The 17684-nt window shown below is 39.9% G+C and overlaps 1 protein-coding gene across 1 annotated transcript in view; it reads left to right on the top strand.

Moving 5' to 3' along the window:
* Positions 1 to 17684, top strand: part of NCAPD3 (non-SMC condensin II complex subunit D3) — a 57775-nt gene that overhangs the window by 36562 nt on the left and 3529 nt on the right. Inside the window, 10 exon segments of the mRNA XM_079102108.1 lie at positions 2758 to 2837; positions 8530 to 8667; positions 8987 to 9120; positions 9507 to 9706; positions 11746 to 11809; positions 11812 to 11855; positions 13524 to 13655; positions 14351 to 14517; positions 14778 to 14917; positions 15821 to 15898. Coding sequence (XP_078958234.1) covers positions 2758 to 2837; positions 8530 to 8667; positions 8987 to 9120; positions 9507 to 9706; positions 11746 to 11809; positions 11812 to 11855; positions 13524 to 13655; positions 14351 to 14517; positions 14778 to 14917; positions 15821 to 15898 — 1177 coding nt within the window.

Here is a 17684-nt window from a genome sequence, read left to right as displayed (position 1 = left end):
CTGAAATAAGGATGGAAACCCTTGCTTTTTTACTGAGTCTGTGTGCATAGTAGGTTTTTTCCCATCCTTTCACCTTTAGTCTGTGGATGTCTTTTTCTATGAGCTAAGCCTCTTGAAGGCAGCATATTGTTGGGTCTTTCTTTTTAATCCATTTTGCCAGTCTATGTCTTGTGATTGATGAGTTTAGGCCATTAACATTCCAGGTTATTATTGAGATATGATTCCCAGGCATTTGGACTTATTTTTGGTTTTTAACTTGGCTTGGTTTCTCCTTTGAATGGATTTTTCTTTAAGGTAGTTCCTCCCTTTGCTGACCTACATTGTTGTTTTTCATTTCCTCCTCATGGAATATTTTGTTGAGAATATTCTGCAGCGCAGGCTTTCTATTTGTAAATTCTTTTAACTTTTGTTTATCATGGAAGGATTTTATTTCGTCTTCAAATATGAAGGTTAGTTTTGCTGGGTATAGGATTCTTGGTTGGCAAACATTTTCTTTCAGAGCTTGAAATATGTTGTTCCAGGCCCTTTTAGCTTTTAAAGTCTGGGCTGAGAAATCTGTTGATGTCCGTATTGGTTTCTCCCTATATGTAATCTGATGCTTTTCTCTCGTAGCCTTCAAAATCCTCTCTTTATTTTGTATGTTAGGCATTTTCATTAAAATGTGCCTTGGTGTGGATCTGTTGTGATTCTGTGCATTTGGTGTTCTGTAAGCCTCTTGTATTTGATTTTCCATTTCATTCTTCAGGTTTGGGAAATTTTCTATTATTTCATTGAATAAAAAATTATAAATACTTATAAATAATTATTAATAATTATAAATAATTAAGAATTATTCTGCTCTTATTTCATTGAAAGGTTGTTCATTCCTTTGATTTGTTTCTCTGTGCCTTCCTCAATCCCAGTAATTCTTAAATTTGTTCTTTTTCATGATGTTTCATAGTTCTTGGAGATTCTGTTCATGATTTCTTACCATCTTCTCAGTTTGGGCAACTTTATTTTCAAGATTAAATATTTTGTCTTCATTGTCTGAGGGTTCTGTCTTCCAAGTGGTCTAGTCTGTTGGTGATGCTTTCCATTGAGTTTTTTATTTGATTTATTGTTTCCTTCATTTCAAGGATTTCCGTTTGGTTTTTTTGGAGAATCTCTATCTCATTGTTGAAGTGATCTTTTGCTTCCTGTAGTTTCTCTTTCAACTGCTTATTGGTATGATCATTCATTACCTGCATTTGCTCTCTTGTCTCATCCTTTGCTTCACGAATCATCTTAATCATGTAAAATCTGAAGTCCTTTTCTGACATTTCTTCTCCTAACATACTGTCACTGGATTCTATTAATATAGAATCTAGATTTGTTTGGATCATTTTCTTCCCTTGTTTTTTCATGTTGTTCATGTATCTTTCCCTCTAGCAGTGCAGATCTAGGGTATTGCAGTTTCCCCTGATAGGCTTATAGTGACCCTATAAGTTTCCAAAACCTTTTCTTTAAGGGGGAGATCAATATTAGCAGTGCCCAGTTCAGACAGTATGCAACTCTAAACCAAATAGCCCCTATGAGGATGTTAACAATATTGTCATAATAAACAGAATGAGTTTAATTATTATCTTCAGTATAACAAATAGATTTGCAATAAGGTTTGCAGTTTCTAATGGAGGACAAAGAGGATGTGGAGGGGGTGTAAGATGTAGCTGTTAATGGGATAAGAAAAGAATATATGGAAATTCTAGATAATAGAGTGAGAGTGTAATCAAAAGAAGTTGGTTGTTGAGCATGTGAAAAGAGAGAAAGAGACTCTGAGGGAACAGGTAAACAAGGACAAGAGAGCAAGAAAAGTAAAGAAATAAAAACTTAAAATTTTTCAATAAGGAGAAAAAAGAAAATCTACACTATAACAGTCATATAGTATTCAAACCTCCCAGTCTTCAGTTACCTGATATACTGGGGAGGTACCTGACAGTGAGCGTCAAGCCTCCAGCAGGCATCTCAGGATGGGATTTGCCCCACCTAAAGATCGGAGCTACGGCTTCCAGGATTATCCAAGATGGCCGCTCTGGCTTCCAAATGTGTTGGCAAATGGGGAGCTGCAGCTTGGGTTGTTAGCGTGGTCAGCTGGAGGTCCTGGAGGTGGGGTGTGGTCAATCTGGTTGCGGGATCCTGGAGATGGGGTGCAATCAGTCGGTCTGGGGGTCCTGGTGGCGGGGAGCAGTCAGTCGATGTGAGGGCCCCAGAGGCAGGGAGTGATCGATCGGGCTGAGGGATCCTGGAGACAGGGCTCAGTCAGTCCGACCAGGGGTCCTGTGGGGCCTGGCTATTGTCTCAAAATGGCGGCAGCCACATGTAACAAAACCTGCAGGTACTGTGACAGTGAACTTCCAGGCAACAGCAGGCACCTGGTGCTCCACTGGCAGTCTACAGTCAGTTTGCTGACTGCTATCAGATGATCCGGAGGTGAACCTCAGGCAGTGGTGATGGGAAGGTAAAAGGCAGGCGATGGACAGACAAGAGGCAGGCGAATGGCAGATGATAGGCACCTGACAGTGAGCAATCTCTCCTCCATATTTCTTTGAACTAACAAATACGTGATTTCAAGATGGTTGGGAAGTGAATGCTCTGAAACTGACCTCATGTGTCCTAGATAGGCCAATAGCTGACAGATGTGATGTTACACAAAGGAAAGTCAACAGGTGACTATGTGACTGGATGCATTTAAAGTTTAATGTTAATATTCACCCTGAAATATGCTGTTTTCTCTTTGCACAGGAAGAATTTGTGAAATGGAAGGGCTCTCTGTTCTTTCGATTTGTCAGCACCCTGATAGATTCACACCCAGATATTGCCAGGTAAATCTTTCCCTCACATGTCAGACAACTGAGCAGTTTACCTAATTTCTAGTATGCATTAGATTTCTTCCAGATTGGCTTAGAGTTGAATTTAGTTGATTTAGTGAGCTCTTGGTAGTTGCCAGAAAAAAATGGTAGATTTTTAAAATATTGAACTATTTAACAGATCTTTGTTAAAACAAAAATTTAAAAGGCCAAAAATAAAACAAAAACATGTGTTCAAACTCACCATTAAATAATCTCAGCATTGACTTTTTTCTAACATCATTTGCTTTCCTTTAATACTAAAGAACATTAGATGCCTTTGTCACATTAAAATAGGATAGAAGTCATTAACTGTTGACTTAACTGTTGATTTCTAAGCCAAAAAGAAAAGTTAGTTTTAATAAAGAAATTGGACTTTGTTTTCAGTGCAGAAATTCTAAGAATTCTAGGAATTAAGACAATTTCACAATGTGAAATAGAGTATACAAATTACAAGGTTTCTTAGAAATGGGTGCTTCTTGAGAATTGGAAGGGAGGGGAATTAACTTCACCAATTGTTAATTCTTATACTTGAATCATATTTTAAAAATTTATTTTCAAGGGGTCAAGAAATGATCTTGTTAGAATTTGCTATCCTAGATTGTTGTATGAATAGTTCTTTTTAAAGCAAGTCTATAATTGAAAAATAGAGTGTTGAATGCCATGGCAAAAGCCACCACATTGGGGAAAAGGTCTTTGTAGAATTCATTAACTAAAAATAACTTAGAATAATGGGTTCCTCTATTTAAATATAGCTACCAATAATTTAGACTGAGTTCCATAGAAGAATTTGTGTGATTTTCTTTGCATATAATTTTCCAAAGGGGAACAGTTCATATAGCAAAGTAGAAGGTTAACATTCTAGTTAATACTGCCTAGAGCCTGAAGCAAAAAGCTAGGGCTATCATTTTTTTCTTTTTCATTGTTTGTATAATTGAGAAAGGAATGAGATAGCTATGGCACTCCTTCCCACCTTTACAGTGCTTCCCCACCTCTAAGTTCACTGGCTGTCTTTGTACAATGCAATGCATAGCCAAGGGGCAGGCATAATTAGAAGTATTGTAATGCTTTCAGATGATGAGCCTGGAAGATAAAATTGATTGCTTAACTTGTATTTCCTTGATTTGTCTCCTTTTTGCTAGCTTCTACATGTAAACAGAAAGAGGTGATATGTTTTACCTGATTTAAACATTACACAATATATGCATGAATTGAGACATCACATGGTACCCAGTAGATAAAATTTTTATGTTTTTATGTAACGGCTAAAAATAAATTATATTTTAAAAAGTTTTTAAGCTTATTTTAAAAGAGAGCACTGATCAGTGCATAAAATATATGCAGAGCCAATGAATCTAGGTACTCAGAGCATCAATCAGAAAGAAATTAAACCAGATAAGGATAATTTTTACTAAAGTAAGTATTTTAGTACTGCCCTTTAAATCTTTCCATTGTATTTCTGCATTCTGGATTTGTTTAAACAGTGGTTCAAATGTGGGCCAGAATTTTCAGCTTCAAAAGTTGATGACTGTGTTTGCTAAGTGTTATTTAAGTTAGTCTGTGTTATGGTATTATTTATGAGGTGCCTTCCAAAAGCTCATGAATGAGACAATACTGGAACATTCAAAAGTGAAATGATTGGGTTATGAGAGCCTTAATGTAAACAGTGTGTTAATCTACTGAGAAGGATTAACTGGGTGGTAACTACAGGCAGGTAAAGTATGGCTGGAGGATATGGGTCACTGGGAGGCATGCCTTTGGAGTATATATTTTGTCCCTGGTGAAGAACGCTTTCTCTATTTCCTAATTGTCAACTTCTGAGCTGCTTTCCTCCATTACGCACTTCTCTCTGATGTTCACATCAGGCCCTGAGGAATGCTAACCATCTGTAGACTGAGACCTCTGAAACCATGATTGCCAAATAAACTATTCTAAATTTTTTCTTGTCAGATCTTTTGGTTTCAGCAGCAAAACAGCTGACTAAAACACTCTTGTTCCTGATTTTTAGGCTGAAGGCCAGACTTTTCCACTCACATTAAATATATTAATTTTCAATATGGATCTGCCAGTGCAGACCTTATTTATTTGTGGTCTAGCTGGATTTCCCAAAGGTTCTAGTATGAGCAAATCTGTATGACATTTTTAATTGGTCATATAAAACCAAATTTGGAAGCTGCAGAATCATGTGTTATATTTTCTCCTCTGCCCAGTAGGTGATGGCTTGCATGTAGTTCAGTGACCTAGGGGTGATAGCCAAGTAAGTAGCAAATAGTATGTGTATTGGGCTAGTTGAAGCAAAAGTGCAGAAAGGCACAGGTAAGGAAAAAAAAAAAAAAAAGACGACGACTAATGTAACATTGAGAAAGAAAAAGGAGAAAAGAGAGCAACTTGGTTTGGAAGAAAAAAGAAGTACCTGACTATCTAGAGGATTTAGTGCAGTTGCACAGTAAGTCAGAGGGGGTGAGGGAGTCACACAGCTAGAAAAGATGGGCAGGGTGGAGTGAGGTGCAGTAGTGCAGTCCAGGATACATTCCAGGATATGGTGGCAAAATGGCGATGTGTAATAAGATGTGGGGTCACTGAGAACAGTGAAGTTAGGAAAATGGAAAGTTAGAGTGTTCCATGAATTTCTCTGTATGGGCATTGTAGACACTCGAGTCTTATTTGAAGATTTGGAATGGAGAAGGGAACTAGGAACTAAATACCACAAAGTAGAAAGCAGAGTAGGCAGAGATGCAGGAGCTGCAACCAGGGAGGCTGCATGCTCTCACGTGGATCAGGTAGAGCAGTGTGTTCATTTGTTTTAACCAGCAGCCAGTTCCCCTCCCTTCCCTGCACCCACTTCTAGCTTTCTTTTCCATGAGAGTACTTTTGCCAACTTACTTTGTATTGATTCCATGTGTGACATCTGTTACCCACTATGGCACAGGTTTCGCGAGGGACAGAGGACTTTTTTCTAGCACCTGAGAGGGAGCTTAAAACTCAAGTAGACATCCAATGAACTTCATTTAGTGAATGAATGTAAATATTAGGAGACTGGGAAATGTGGTCCTCACCTTGTAAAAGAAGATCATTATCCTCTTACTATGAATTGAAATCGGGAGTTCAAACATTCCAAGAAGGCCATGGGGAAGTATAGTCCATTCACTTATTTTGTCAGCTTTAGTAGAAAACATAAAATTGACCTTATTTCAGATTTCTTCCCAAACCAAATGCCATTCTGAAGCTCAACAAAAACCAGTTATTGAACTCCTGTTCTTGATCTGGCCTACATGTGTCTACTCAGGGTGGAACCTGGAGCTCCCCCCCATTTCTACCAGAATTCTGCTGGAAACTGGAGACAAGTTGTTTCTTACATCCTTGTTCTCCCAGGCTCTCAATCCCAAATCAGTCCCCTCTTGCTATTAGGCCCTTCACATCTCTAGCCCAGCCTTATATTACTGTTTCTTTTCCTCCTGGTATCTTCATGATATCCGATCTTATTTCCTTTGTTTTGCTCTTGCTTCCACATATGAAAGAAAACATTCTGTCCTTGATTTTCTGAGTCTGCCTTATTTTACTTAGCATGTTTTTCTCCATTTCCATCCATTATAGTAAATGCCATTATTTCATTCTTTATGACTAAGTAAATCTCCACTAGGGCATAGACTCTACAATGTCTTGCATGTCCATTACCTCTGCCAGCCTGGATTCTTAATCTAAACTCTGAGTAGATTAACATTTGTGTGTGTGTGTGTGTGTGTGTGTGTGTGTGTGTGTGTGTGTGTATTCTTGATCCATTCATCTATTAATGGGCATCTGGGTTGATCTGGCTATTGTAAATTGTGCTGCTATGAAACTTGTACTTTGAGAAAGATTATTCCTAGATATTATGCATTGACTGTTATCTCTGGCTTCTCATGCTGGAAAACTCTGGACTCTTGTGACCCCAAGCCTAGGAATCCTAGGTGTAGTTTATATTACTACTGAGTTGATTTGTGCAGCTGATTAAGCCAGTTTTCTACTAGAGCATAGACTCTACAATATCTTGCATGTCCATTATCTCTGCCAGTCTGGATTCTTGATCTAAACTCTGAGTAGATTAACATTTGGCATCAAGTCAAAGTTTAAAGCAGCTTGCCTTCTTACTGAAAAGTTACTGGATTCTGCTTTTGTATTTTCACCTATGTGTCTTCAAGTATGAGGAGAAAGTTCAGATAGATGTGAAAACAGTTGTACCATGTTAGCTTAATTATAATAAAACACTACAGAAGGTAATCTTGTTTATTTCTTCAGGGGATGTTTTTTGTTTAATGGTTTTCTCCATTCATAGATGGTTTGCCAAAGCAGCCCTTGTTTAGAAAGAACATCTGGTCCTGTATAACCTTTGCCTTTCAAATCTGGGTTCCTAAACAAGTTTGTGAAGAGTATTCTGATTACCTAGATCAAACTGGTGCTTCTAGCTAGACTTAAGTGAATTCTCCTTAAAGAATATTTTATTAAATATAGTTGCATTTTTTTGTTGTTTTCATATTTATAAGTCAGAGTCTTATATACTAGGTGAATAGTCAAGTGTGATTATTTGCAGGAGAATTTTTATCCAGGTTTATGTCCATCATAATTTTTAAACCACCTTCTGTAACTTGTTAATGTGTGTGTTATGAATACAAACTGATTTGAGCCTTAGCTTGAGGAACACCATTAAGGGTAAATCTCCTGCAAAGTTCTAATGCTTTGCAAAGTCAGGTGCAAGCTGTCTGCATTGTCCTTGTTACTGTTCTTTTCCAGTGGAGAGCTGACTAGTGCTCCTATGCAGCATTTGAACTCTGAAATGAAACTAAAACATTGGTCTCTGCAGTAAATGAATCACAGCAAGCCCTAAACAGCCTCTGGTTGGCCCCTAAGAGCACCCAAGCTTGGCATTCCCTCACCTGTTACAGTGAGACAAGTGAGGTCAGGTGGTTTGTTGGTGAACACTTAGGGCTTTTGTCATTTACATTTGGCTTTGGAAACCATCAGAATTTTGCCTTTTTGTTTTGCTGCAGTCCCAGTGGCATCTGTCACATATGAAGCTTTGTACATGTATATTGGAAGCCTCTACCAGGTTTGTAGGCCCAGGTAAAAGGGGAGTGCCCAGAGACTGCTGTTGATTCCAAACCTCAGTGAGAGTCATTATTTTGTGGGGCTACTACCCTTCTGACCCAATTTGTGACACTTGCTAATCCCATTCTTGAATAAAAATTCTGGTTACTAAACTCATTTCTTTGTTCATTATTGTGGGCCTTATACTTGAAATTGGGGACCAAAAGCCAGATACTTATTTTCAGGTGCCACTGTCACTGTAACAGCCTTGAGGACCACTGGCTTCTGCTTGAAGAAACAGTTTTGAGTTTGTTGTTTGTCCTTGTTTGAAGTATAGGTGGAAGGTAACACCTTGATAGAATTTTTAAAGGAAACCTGGTAGAGAAAGTCTTTATACTGATCTTGGATTCAGAAGAGAGCATTGAGAAGAGATGGACAAAACAAGTGGAATTTCTTCCTTCATCTGATGAAGCTGTTTATTGGGATGGATCTGGAATTCCTGACCCTTATTTACCATTCTCCTGTTTTGCTGAGTTCTTGGTATATTTATAGAGGCTGCCTGCAAATAGTAAATAGGTTTCTTTCTTTGTCTTTTCCCTCTTTGCAGATTTGGGGAGTTTTGCCTGGCTCACCTGTTACTGAAGAGGAACCCTGTCATGTTCTTTCAGCATTTCATTGAGTGTATTTTTCACTTTAACAATTACGAGAAGCACGAGAAGTATAACAAATTCCCTCAGTCAGAGAGGTCAGTGAAGCAGCTTAGGTGCTCTCCTTGTCTCGGTAAGAACTGAGTGAGGCTCAGGAGATGTTTGGCTGTTTTGAATGCACAGGTTTGACACAGACCCTAATCTGGGTATATATTATGACATAACTTTCCTTGGGAGGATAACATAAGAAAATTCAGTTGTGAGAACAGTCTAAGGGAAATGCCTGTGAAGACATCAGAATCTCATTAGTGCCCTTGAGCCTTTGGCACCCAGCTTGTAGGATACTATAAAAGTGCTATCTTAAATCCTTGTCTCCCACACCCACAAATGCCCTAAAATTGTCCTGTTCTGCCACAGAGAGAAGCGGCTATTTTCACTGAAGGGAAAGACAAACAAGGAGAGGCGAATGAAAATCTACAAGTTTCTTCTAGAGCACTTCACAGATGAGCAGCGGTTCAACATCACTTCTAAAATCTGCCTAAGTATTTTGGGTAGGTCTGATGTGTTTGGAGTAAAATGTGTGCTTAAAAATGAAATGCTGAGCTTGGGGAGGTAGCGCATGCCTGTAATCTCAGCAATTTGGGAGTCTGAGACAGGAGGATTTCAGGTTCAAGGCCAGTCTCAGCAACTTAACAAAGTATTAAGCAACTTAGTAAGACCCTGTCGCAAAAGAAGAAAAAAAAAGAGAAAAGAAGTGCTGTGTTGATAATGAAACAGCAGTTTTCTGGCTAGTGAACCAGTACTGCAGGAAGATTCATCTTTTTGTCCACCTCCCTATCAGCTGTGCCCATGTAGACCCTCCTCGCAGCCCCAGATAGCCCCCAGTTCTGTGAATCAACGTGTTTCTCAGACGCTGGTTTCTTGTGCTCTTTCTCAGCATGCTTCGCAGATGGCATCCTGCCCCTGGACATGGATGCCAGTGAGTTACTCTCAGATACGTTTGAGGTCCTCAGCTCGAAGGAGATCAAGCTCTTAGCAATGAGAGCTAAACCAGATAAGGACCTCCTTGTGGAGGAAGAGGACATGGCCTTGGCAGACGTAGTCATGCAGGAAGCCCAGAAGAAGCTCATCTCCCAGGTATGTGCGCTTCTTCCTCAGCAGACCTGCTTGCATCTCTGGGCTTCCCCAGTGATCTTGGTGGTGTTCTGCTGGGGTCCTACTCTCATTCTTAGCAGCAGCTTTGACTCTTGTCCAGGTGGTGATGATCCTTAAATAGATTTCTAGCTCCAATTTCTCTTGAGCCTGAGCTCAGTTTCTCTCACCCACCTGGAAATACCACAGGCATCTCAAACTTACTCTGTCAAAACCAATTAGTCTTCTCTTTTCACTGATATTGGTCTCTTTCTTCTCCCAGTCTATTGTAGAGAAGGGAACCATTATCTACCAGATTATCCAGAAGGAACGTGGTGCTACAGCACAATGCAGAGCTGGAATCTGGCATACTTGGCATGTGCTTTGTTTGACCAGAAAGGTTAAATTTGACTGACTTAGATCCACAGTCCTCGCCCCATGTTCTTATGCCTATCTTGGATGACCAATTTGTATTTTTCACCTGACCCCTAAAGGCTATTCACGCTAAAGGAACAGACTTTTTTCACCTCTGATTTGATGTGAGATTCTGCTGGCTTAATCTTACAGATTCATCTCTCTTGCATTTCCCCTGGTTCTGACATTTTTTTAAGCCTGTGCCAAATAATCCTGTGGTTTTCTTAGCTCAGAGTCTGTCTCTGGTTTCTGTCATAAGCTATGCCCAACCTGCTGCCAGAGCAGACTTTCTTTAAGTATAAATGTGGTGATTTTATTCTCCTGCTTCAAATAACTTAGAGCCAGATAGACTGAATTGTGACAGGAAACTTTTGGGGGAATGAGTTGTGGGTAAATAGTAGTATTGGTTGCTCAGTATGTACTTTAGTCAAAGTTCATGGAACCGTTCTCTTAAAATGGGTAAGTTTATTTTATAAATACTATATCTCATTATTGGCATCTTTAAAATCTATGTTGATAGTTCCCATCATCTTCTGAATAAAATCCTGATTCTCCTTCAAGACATATAAAACTCTTAGTATGCCTGCCCCTGCCCTAACATTTCTTGCCTCATCCACCTCTCAACTCCAATTCTCAGATATGAGTTGTACTCATCTGCTATGTGCCTTTGACACTGGTCTTTCTGTCTGCAGCACCCAGTCCATCCCACTCTCCCATCCACTTCTAATCCCCGCACATCCTAAGTGTCATCTCTCCAAGAAGCCTTTAATACACATTCCTGACTTACCCCCTTCCCTCCTAGGCATCCCTTCTCCCATACACTTGACTCCTTGTACCATTTATCACAACACATACACAACTGGTCAAGAAACAACCTGAGGGCAGGACTTTTGGACTTGATTTCTCTATCCTCAGAGGTTAGCTTTGTGTCTGTGTTAGATGACATTAAGACTGTTGCTAAACTTCCATCTGATTAGATTCATATTTTTTTATTGTTTCTTCTACCTATGAACCTCCTATTTCAGGGATTTTTTTTTTTTTTTTTTTTTTTTTTGTAGTGCTGGGTGATTGAACTCAGGGACTTGTGTTTGCAGCGCAAGCATTCTACCGACTGAGCTATCTCCCCAGCCCTATTTCAGGGATTCTTGATAAGACTTTTTAGAATTGACTATTTGCAAGCAAGTAATACATACTAATGATTTTAAGTGAAATCAGGTTCAGAAGGATAAATATCCTTATGCGGGCTACTATAATGAATATTTTTAATTCTAAGATTTATTACAAATATTTGATGCACTGATCATTTAAATCAAGTTTATAAGTACCTAACACTGTTAAATGTTTGTCAAGTTATACAACATATTTCTTACTTTTATTTTTTTCCACTTAGGAGATAGTTCTTATCCACCTCCTACTTTATAAACTTCCTGAGTATTTGGGGATAATGTCTAACAAAAGTCCAGAAAAAAAAACTGCAGGTCTTATGCATTCAAGTATCATAATGCAGAGTCAAAAATAAACTTCTAGTATGCTAGATTGGCCATAGTAAAAGAACTAGATTAAAGAAAAATTCTTATCTTTGTCTTTCAAAAGTTCACACATTTAAAATGCCTTTGTTTGTGTCACTGCAGGTTCAGAAGAGGAATTTCATAGAAAATATCATTCCAATCATCATCTCCCTGAAAACTGTGCTGGAGAACATAAGATCCCAGCTTTGCGGGAACTCATGAACTATCTCAGGGTGAGTGTGCTTCTTTCCATCCCTGCCCTAAGTTCTTTGCTTAGTGTCCTTCTGCCAGTACAACCTGTGGGCAGTCACGGGTAAGAACCGAATGCTACCATAGAACCAGCCTTGTTTTGGTCTGTTTAGAAATTTGCCTGCCAGATCAGCCTGTAACTGCTGGGGAGCAGATGGGGGAATTTGACCAAGGCTCCACTGAATTTGTTTTTCCCCTTTCCTCATTTAGTCAAGTTTCTGAACAGTTGACTCGCTGGGCTAAGCATGTATATCCTTGATGGGATTAGATTGCATTTCTAAGACTTCTTCTCTTCCTGAGGTCAAGGACAGTGTCTCATTTGAGTTCATCCTGATGGTGTGTGATGTGAAAGTCAGTCATGGTGGTGGGGTGTTTGCGTTTCACACTGCTGCCAACAGACGTGGTTAGGAAGTCATTGCCCTTTGGCAGCATGCATTTGGATGGGTAGGGGGCACCATTTGAGATGGCCACCATACCTGGACTAGAGTTGCTGTAGGTGAAGCATGGGGACTAGGAGAAGGTTGGGTCTGAGCAAAGCCAGGATATGATTACTTGCAGGGCAGACAGATCTAAATGAGGCCTCAGACCTTACTGATAAAATTGCTCAGAAATAAAAGCAGCAGTTTTTCCTTTTAATTTAGCAGAGTTATTTTGTTCACATTATGTATTTTTCTTCCTCAAAAATTTTTTTTCCTAAAAACTAAAAAGAGTGCAATGAAATTACATTGAATACTTTTTCAAAAGCTTTCATCCTAGGGAAGCTAAGATTGGAAAGATTGGCTTACCATATGAAAATAAAAAAATGAGAGTTTCCAATTATTCTTGTTTTTTTTTTCCCCCATTTTAAACCTCACAGATGGGGTGAAGTGGGGTTGCAAAAGTGCTTACATCCTAAATAGAGTACTTAAACATGTGAAGAAAACCAGATCTCTCTCCTGTTTCTGAGCACATGCCAGAGGACACATTGCAGGGTTGCTGTATCAGTAGTATCAGTGGTTCTCTGCCCTATGGAACCTCCTTATGACAGCTGGAAGAGTTGTGGATTTCCTTCTCTTTGTTGGGCTTCCCTTCTAGTTGGAGCTGCAGTGTATCTTTTTCTTTCCCTAGGAGTGCTAGGTGAAAGTTTCTGTTAGCCAAGAGCCCTTGTTTCTAGCTGTCATTTTTAAGACCTGGGAATGGTTTTACCCAGTTCTGATAAAGGGTTTTCTGTAAAATCTTCAGAAAAAAATGGGATTAGAGCCTTAATTGTAATCCCCTGTTTGGCAATGGGGAAAGCTAATGTAGATATATGAGCAGCTCATAGGCTGCACAGCCTCCTGTAATCTGCTGCATTGGCCTCTCTGAGCCTTGGCCATGTCTTTGTCTCATCAGGAACCTGGGCAATTGCCCATTACCTGGTGAATAGATAGGAAGTTTCCTAAGAGAACAGAAGGACTAGTTAATATTTCACATCATGATCACCCGCTTGTGTGGTCAGTATAAGTACAGTTGGTGTTTTCTCAGAATATTTCATTATGTTAACTAAACTTGTTAATGAAACAGTCTGCTCTCATAATACAAGTCTTATTGTTTCTATTACTGATCAAGTTGCATTGGAAAGATTATTTCTTTATTCCTGAAAACACTAAAGGATGCTTCTGGGTCCATTTTAGGAGGTGATGCAAGATTATCGAGATGAAATCAAGGATTTCTTTGCAGTTGACAAACAACTGGCATCAGAGCTTGAGTATGACATGAAGAAGTATAATGAACAGCTGGCCCAGGAGCAAGAACTGGCCAAACAGGTCAGTAAGAATAGAGGACTGAGGTGGTTACAGGGCATAAGCCATGCAGGCAGGTGGGAGGCTCACCTTACGTGGACCAACTATCGGGGCTGCTCTGTGTGGTTTTCCCAGCATTCCTCAAAATACACATGTAATCAGAAGTCAGTCAGAGTCGGACCTCCAGGCTTGCCACTCTGTTCCTTTGCTAAATGTGATAGACCAACCAGTGGCTTGAGGCCTACCTTTCCACAGGCCTGTCACAGGACCTTGCTGGGGAACCATCAGAGTATTTGGGAGAAATGTCTAAGTGCCCATAAAGCAAGCTTGTGAAAGGTATTTGATCTTTGATTACAGTGACCATTGACTCCTAGACACTTGTGACATCTTAGTGTGTTGCAGTCTTTCTTGCAGCTGCCCCCTTTAAGAGCATATTTTCCCTGGGGGGCATGTCTGGGTTTAGCTGCTACTCCACATTAGTAGCACAATATTCCTACTTCCTGAGGAATCCAAGCAGATCCTGCATTGAAAAGTGATGAGAACAAACAAACTTACATTTTTTCTTTTCTTTAATATCACAGCATCTCTCTATGGCAGCTTGCTGATTGTTCCGTGTTTTGAAGAGAAACTTGTACTTGCCCAAGGCTGGTATATTTTTAAATAGATTACATATGGACTTGTTCATAGCATGTGAAGATTCCATTCTTCTTCTCTAACAGGTTGCTCTGGGCTTAGACATAATGCCAGTTCCTTCTGGCCAAGAAAATGCCAATGTGTCCCCAGCCACAAGCAGGCCTTCAGCATCTGGGTCCAGCACTGGCCACACAACCACTTTGCCTCTCACACCAGAAACCGGGCCTCTGAAGATGTTAATGCCCAGTGCCAGGTAGGGAGCCCACTGAGGCAGTGACAAGATGAGTCTCATGATACTCTAGGAGGTCACTAATGTCCCCATCAGGCACCACCTGTGGGAGCCTTGTCACTGTGTTTGCGCTGACACCTCACTCCATACCCCTTCCTTGGAGACTAGAAAGAGAGTGGATGAGTGATGCATTTGAAAGGACGTGCGCAGGGATCACAGTGTTTCCCTGCCACCTTCGCAGTGATATGCTCAAGAGTCAGTGTCTGGCATGTTGTCCTCCACAGGCCCATGTCCCTGAGTACCATTGCAATCCTGAAGTCTGTAAAGAAGGCTGTGGAGTCAAAGAGTAGGCATCGCAGTCGGAGCCTAGGAGTGTTGCCTTTCACTTTAAATTCTGGAAGCCCAGAAAACCCGTGCAGCCATGGTAAGCATTAGGGTTGGTGTCAGACTTACAGCATGCAGCTTAAAAATAATGAATCTATTTCTCATTCCTTTTAAAATTGTTTCTGTTTTCTTATTTTTAAAACAGATAACATTAACTGGGTACTTAGGATTATAGATAAAAAAAAAACAAGCATGTTTATGCTAAAAGATTTGGGAAATACAGTGAAATTTAAAACTCACCAATAGCAGAAAGATTTGGTCCTTCAGACTTTCTTCTACTCCTCAAACACCTACGTTTTGTTCATAAAATTGTGATCTTAGTGTGCATTGTTTTATAACCTGCTTCCCTGCACACACTTATATGTATAGTAAAAGTTTTTCCATGAACTTGCAAAATTTTTCTCCCAGTGACTTTATAGCATTCCATCTTGTGGAAAGACCAAAACATTTTTTATTACTACTGTCTTGAAAGAATAGGCGTTTTTCAAATCCTTGATGTAAGTAATGTCACAGTCAATATCCTTGCACGTATACCGTTGTATGTGGGTAATCCTTAAGATTATTTCCAGCAAAGGCAATGAATATTTGAGAAATTTTAATAGTACCAAACCATCCATAATCCATGCCACATGGTACATGAATGTCTTATTTCCTTACTTAGTAACACTGGTTTTATAATTTTCCATTGTCTTTGCTGAGCTCTATAGATCAAAATGGTATGATTTTAATTTCCATTTCTTGAGATCCTAGTGAGAGTGAACACATTTTTGCTCATTTATCACTTATTTGTAGTTCTTTCTGAATTATCTCTATGAGAACACTTTAAACATTAGTGACTTTAACTTTGCTATAATATCTTATGTTTTCTCATTTGCTTGTTTTGCTCTATGATATTGTGTTGTATTTTATTTTTAACAGATAAGACTTTTCCTTTTTATCCTAGCATCTTCCTATAGCTTGGAGCGAGAGTCTAATGGAGCTATTGACCATGTAACTAAACGAGCAATCAGCACCCCTGAGAGTAAGTAACCAGTTTGTATAAGCTGGCTTCCCCTGCTCTCCCCTACAGTCATGTATTTGCTAGAGTTGTGCTGAAACTCTTTCTCTTAAAAGATGGTTCTTGTAATTGGATAAAGCTTTTTCCTGACAATGGGCCACACTATAGTGCAGTAGTCAGACTAAGTGATCATACTTGTTCACTTAAGTGAGCACTGACTTAGTGTCGGGTATTCTCCCCAGTATTTGTATGTTAACTCAGTTAAACCTCAGAACAACCTGTGACGGATCCTTGTGTGACAGACGTGAAGCTGAGGCACAGCTAGGTCAGGTCACTGACCAAGACTGCATCATTTGTGGAGGCAGCCCTGTCACTACCTCCCTGCCTGGCACACTCGGTGTGCAAAGCTGGGCTGCCCTAGGAAGAGGTCAGAGGATAGCACTGGCAGGTGCCTGGTGTGCTATAGAGCTTCATTTCAGAGCAAACTGAGGCTGGAAGACTAATGGTGTGTCAAGGATTGTACCCACCTATGCTGAGAGCCTGTGTCTTCTTATTCCCCACCGGGTGCTTTTTTCTACTGTCCCATTCTTTTCATTTCAAATTAGAGGCAAGCAAGAAGAGCATTTCCCCCCTCCAGTTTTTGTTGTATAACTTCTTAATGATTCATACTCCATGAAAACCATTATTTTGAAAAAATTACTATACAAGTTGAGGATCTCTTATCCAAAAGGTTTGTTTCAGATTTCAGATACTTTCAGATTTTGGAATATTAGTATATACATAATGAGGCATCAAGGGAATGGGACCCAAGGATAAGTAGAAAATTATTTATGTCTCATATAAACCTTATACACATAGCCTGAAAGTAAATTTATACAGTATTTCTAGTGTGCCTATGACCCATCTTAAGAGGTCATACGTGGAATTTCCTACTTATTTTTCCTTCACAAAAATGTCAGGTGTTAGAGAATTCCAGATTTCCACTTCTCAGACTGGGGGCACTCAACCTGTAAGAAAACTATTACTGTCCAAAATATGTACTGTCATTTCCAAATGCTGCCTGTTGTGCTCATGTGTCCCCACATTAGGTACTCCAGTGATGGTCAGTCTCCTTGGATACCTGTACAAGTCATGTACAGGCTTCACATAGTATGTCTTCATCTGGAACCCTCAGGCTAGAGCAGGCACCCTCCTGTGGCATTCTGGCCCTCTCAGCAGTACTCACCATACTTCTGTCCATCTTCTCTCTATCCTTGCTGTTTGTTTGCAAGCTTTTTACTCCTATCTCCTTGGGATAAACCATAGAGCCTGGGATATGGGAACTGTCATGGTGATCTGTTCAGTGGCAGAACTGGGGGCTGAGCTCAGTCCTCTGATTCCAACCTCTCTGTCCTCTCTTGAGCCCATCTTTGCCACCTCTGACCCTGGCATTAAGAGATGACCATAGTGCTGAGATGTTCTATGGTAGTGGAGCTACACAGGATTGGCCACTGTTTGTCACACCTGTAGTTGCTTCACTTCTCTTGTGCTCCTCCTTTGTCCTAGCTGCTTGCTTTTGGTTCTCTTAACCTGTGATGCGTGGTTTAGAATGTTTACAGGGTTATAGCTAGTTTTTCACAGGACCCTCTTACAAGGGAGATTCGTGAATGACAGAATTCCCACCTACCTCTCCTCAGACAAGTGGATCATGACAGTCAGTGGGTGATGCTGGCTTCCTGTTTATTTACATGTGTAAAATAGCCAGCTTCTTTCAAAGAGAAAAATAGTGTGTATGTTCTGTGTTCCTGGCTTGGGGGTATCAAATGTGTCT

Source organism: Sciurus vulgaris, assembly GCF_902686455.1.
Source record: "Sciurus vulgaris genome assembly, chromosome: 11".
Lineage (NCBI taxonomy): Eukaryota > Metazoa > Chordata > Mammalia > Rodentia > Sciuridae > Sciurus > Sciurus vulgaris.
The sequence above is the reverse complement of the archived record's forward strand: the minus strand, read 5'-3'. Positions and strand labels throughout refer to the sequence as shown.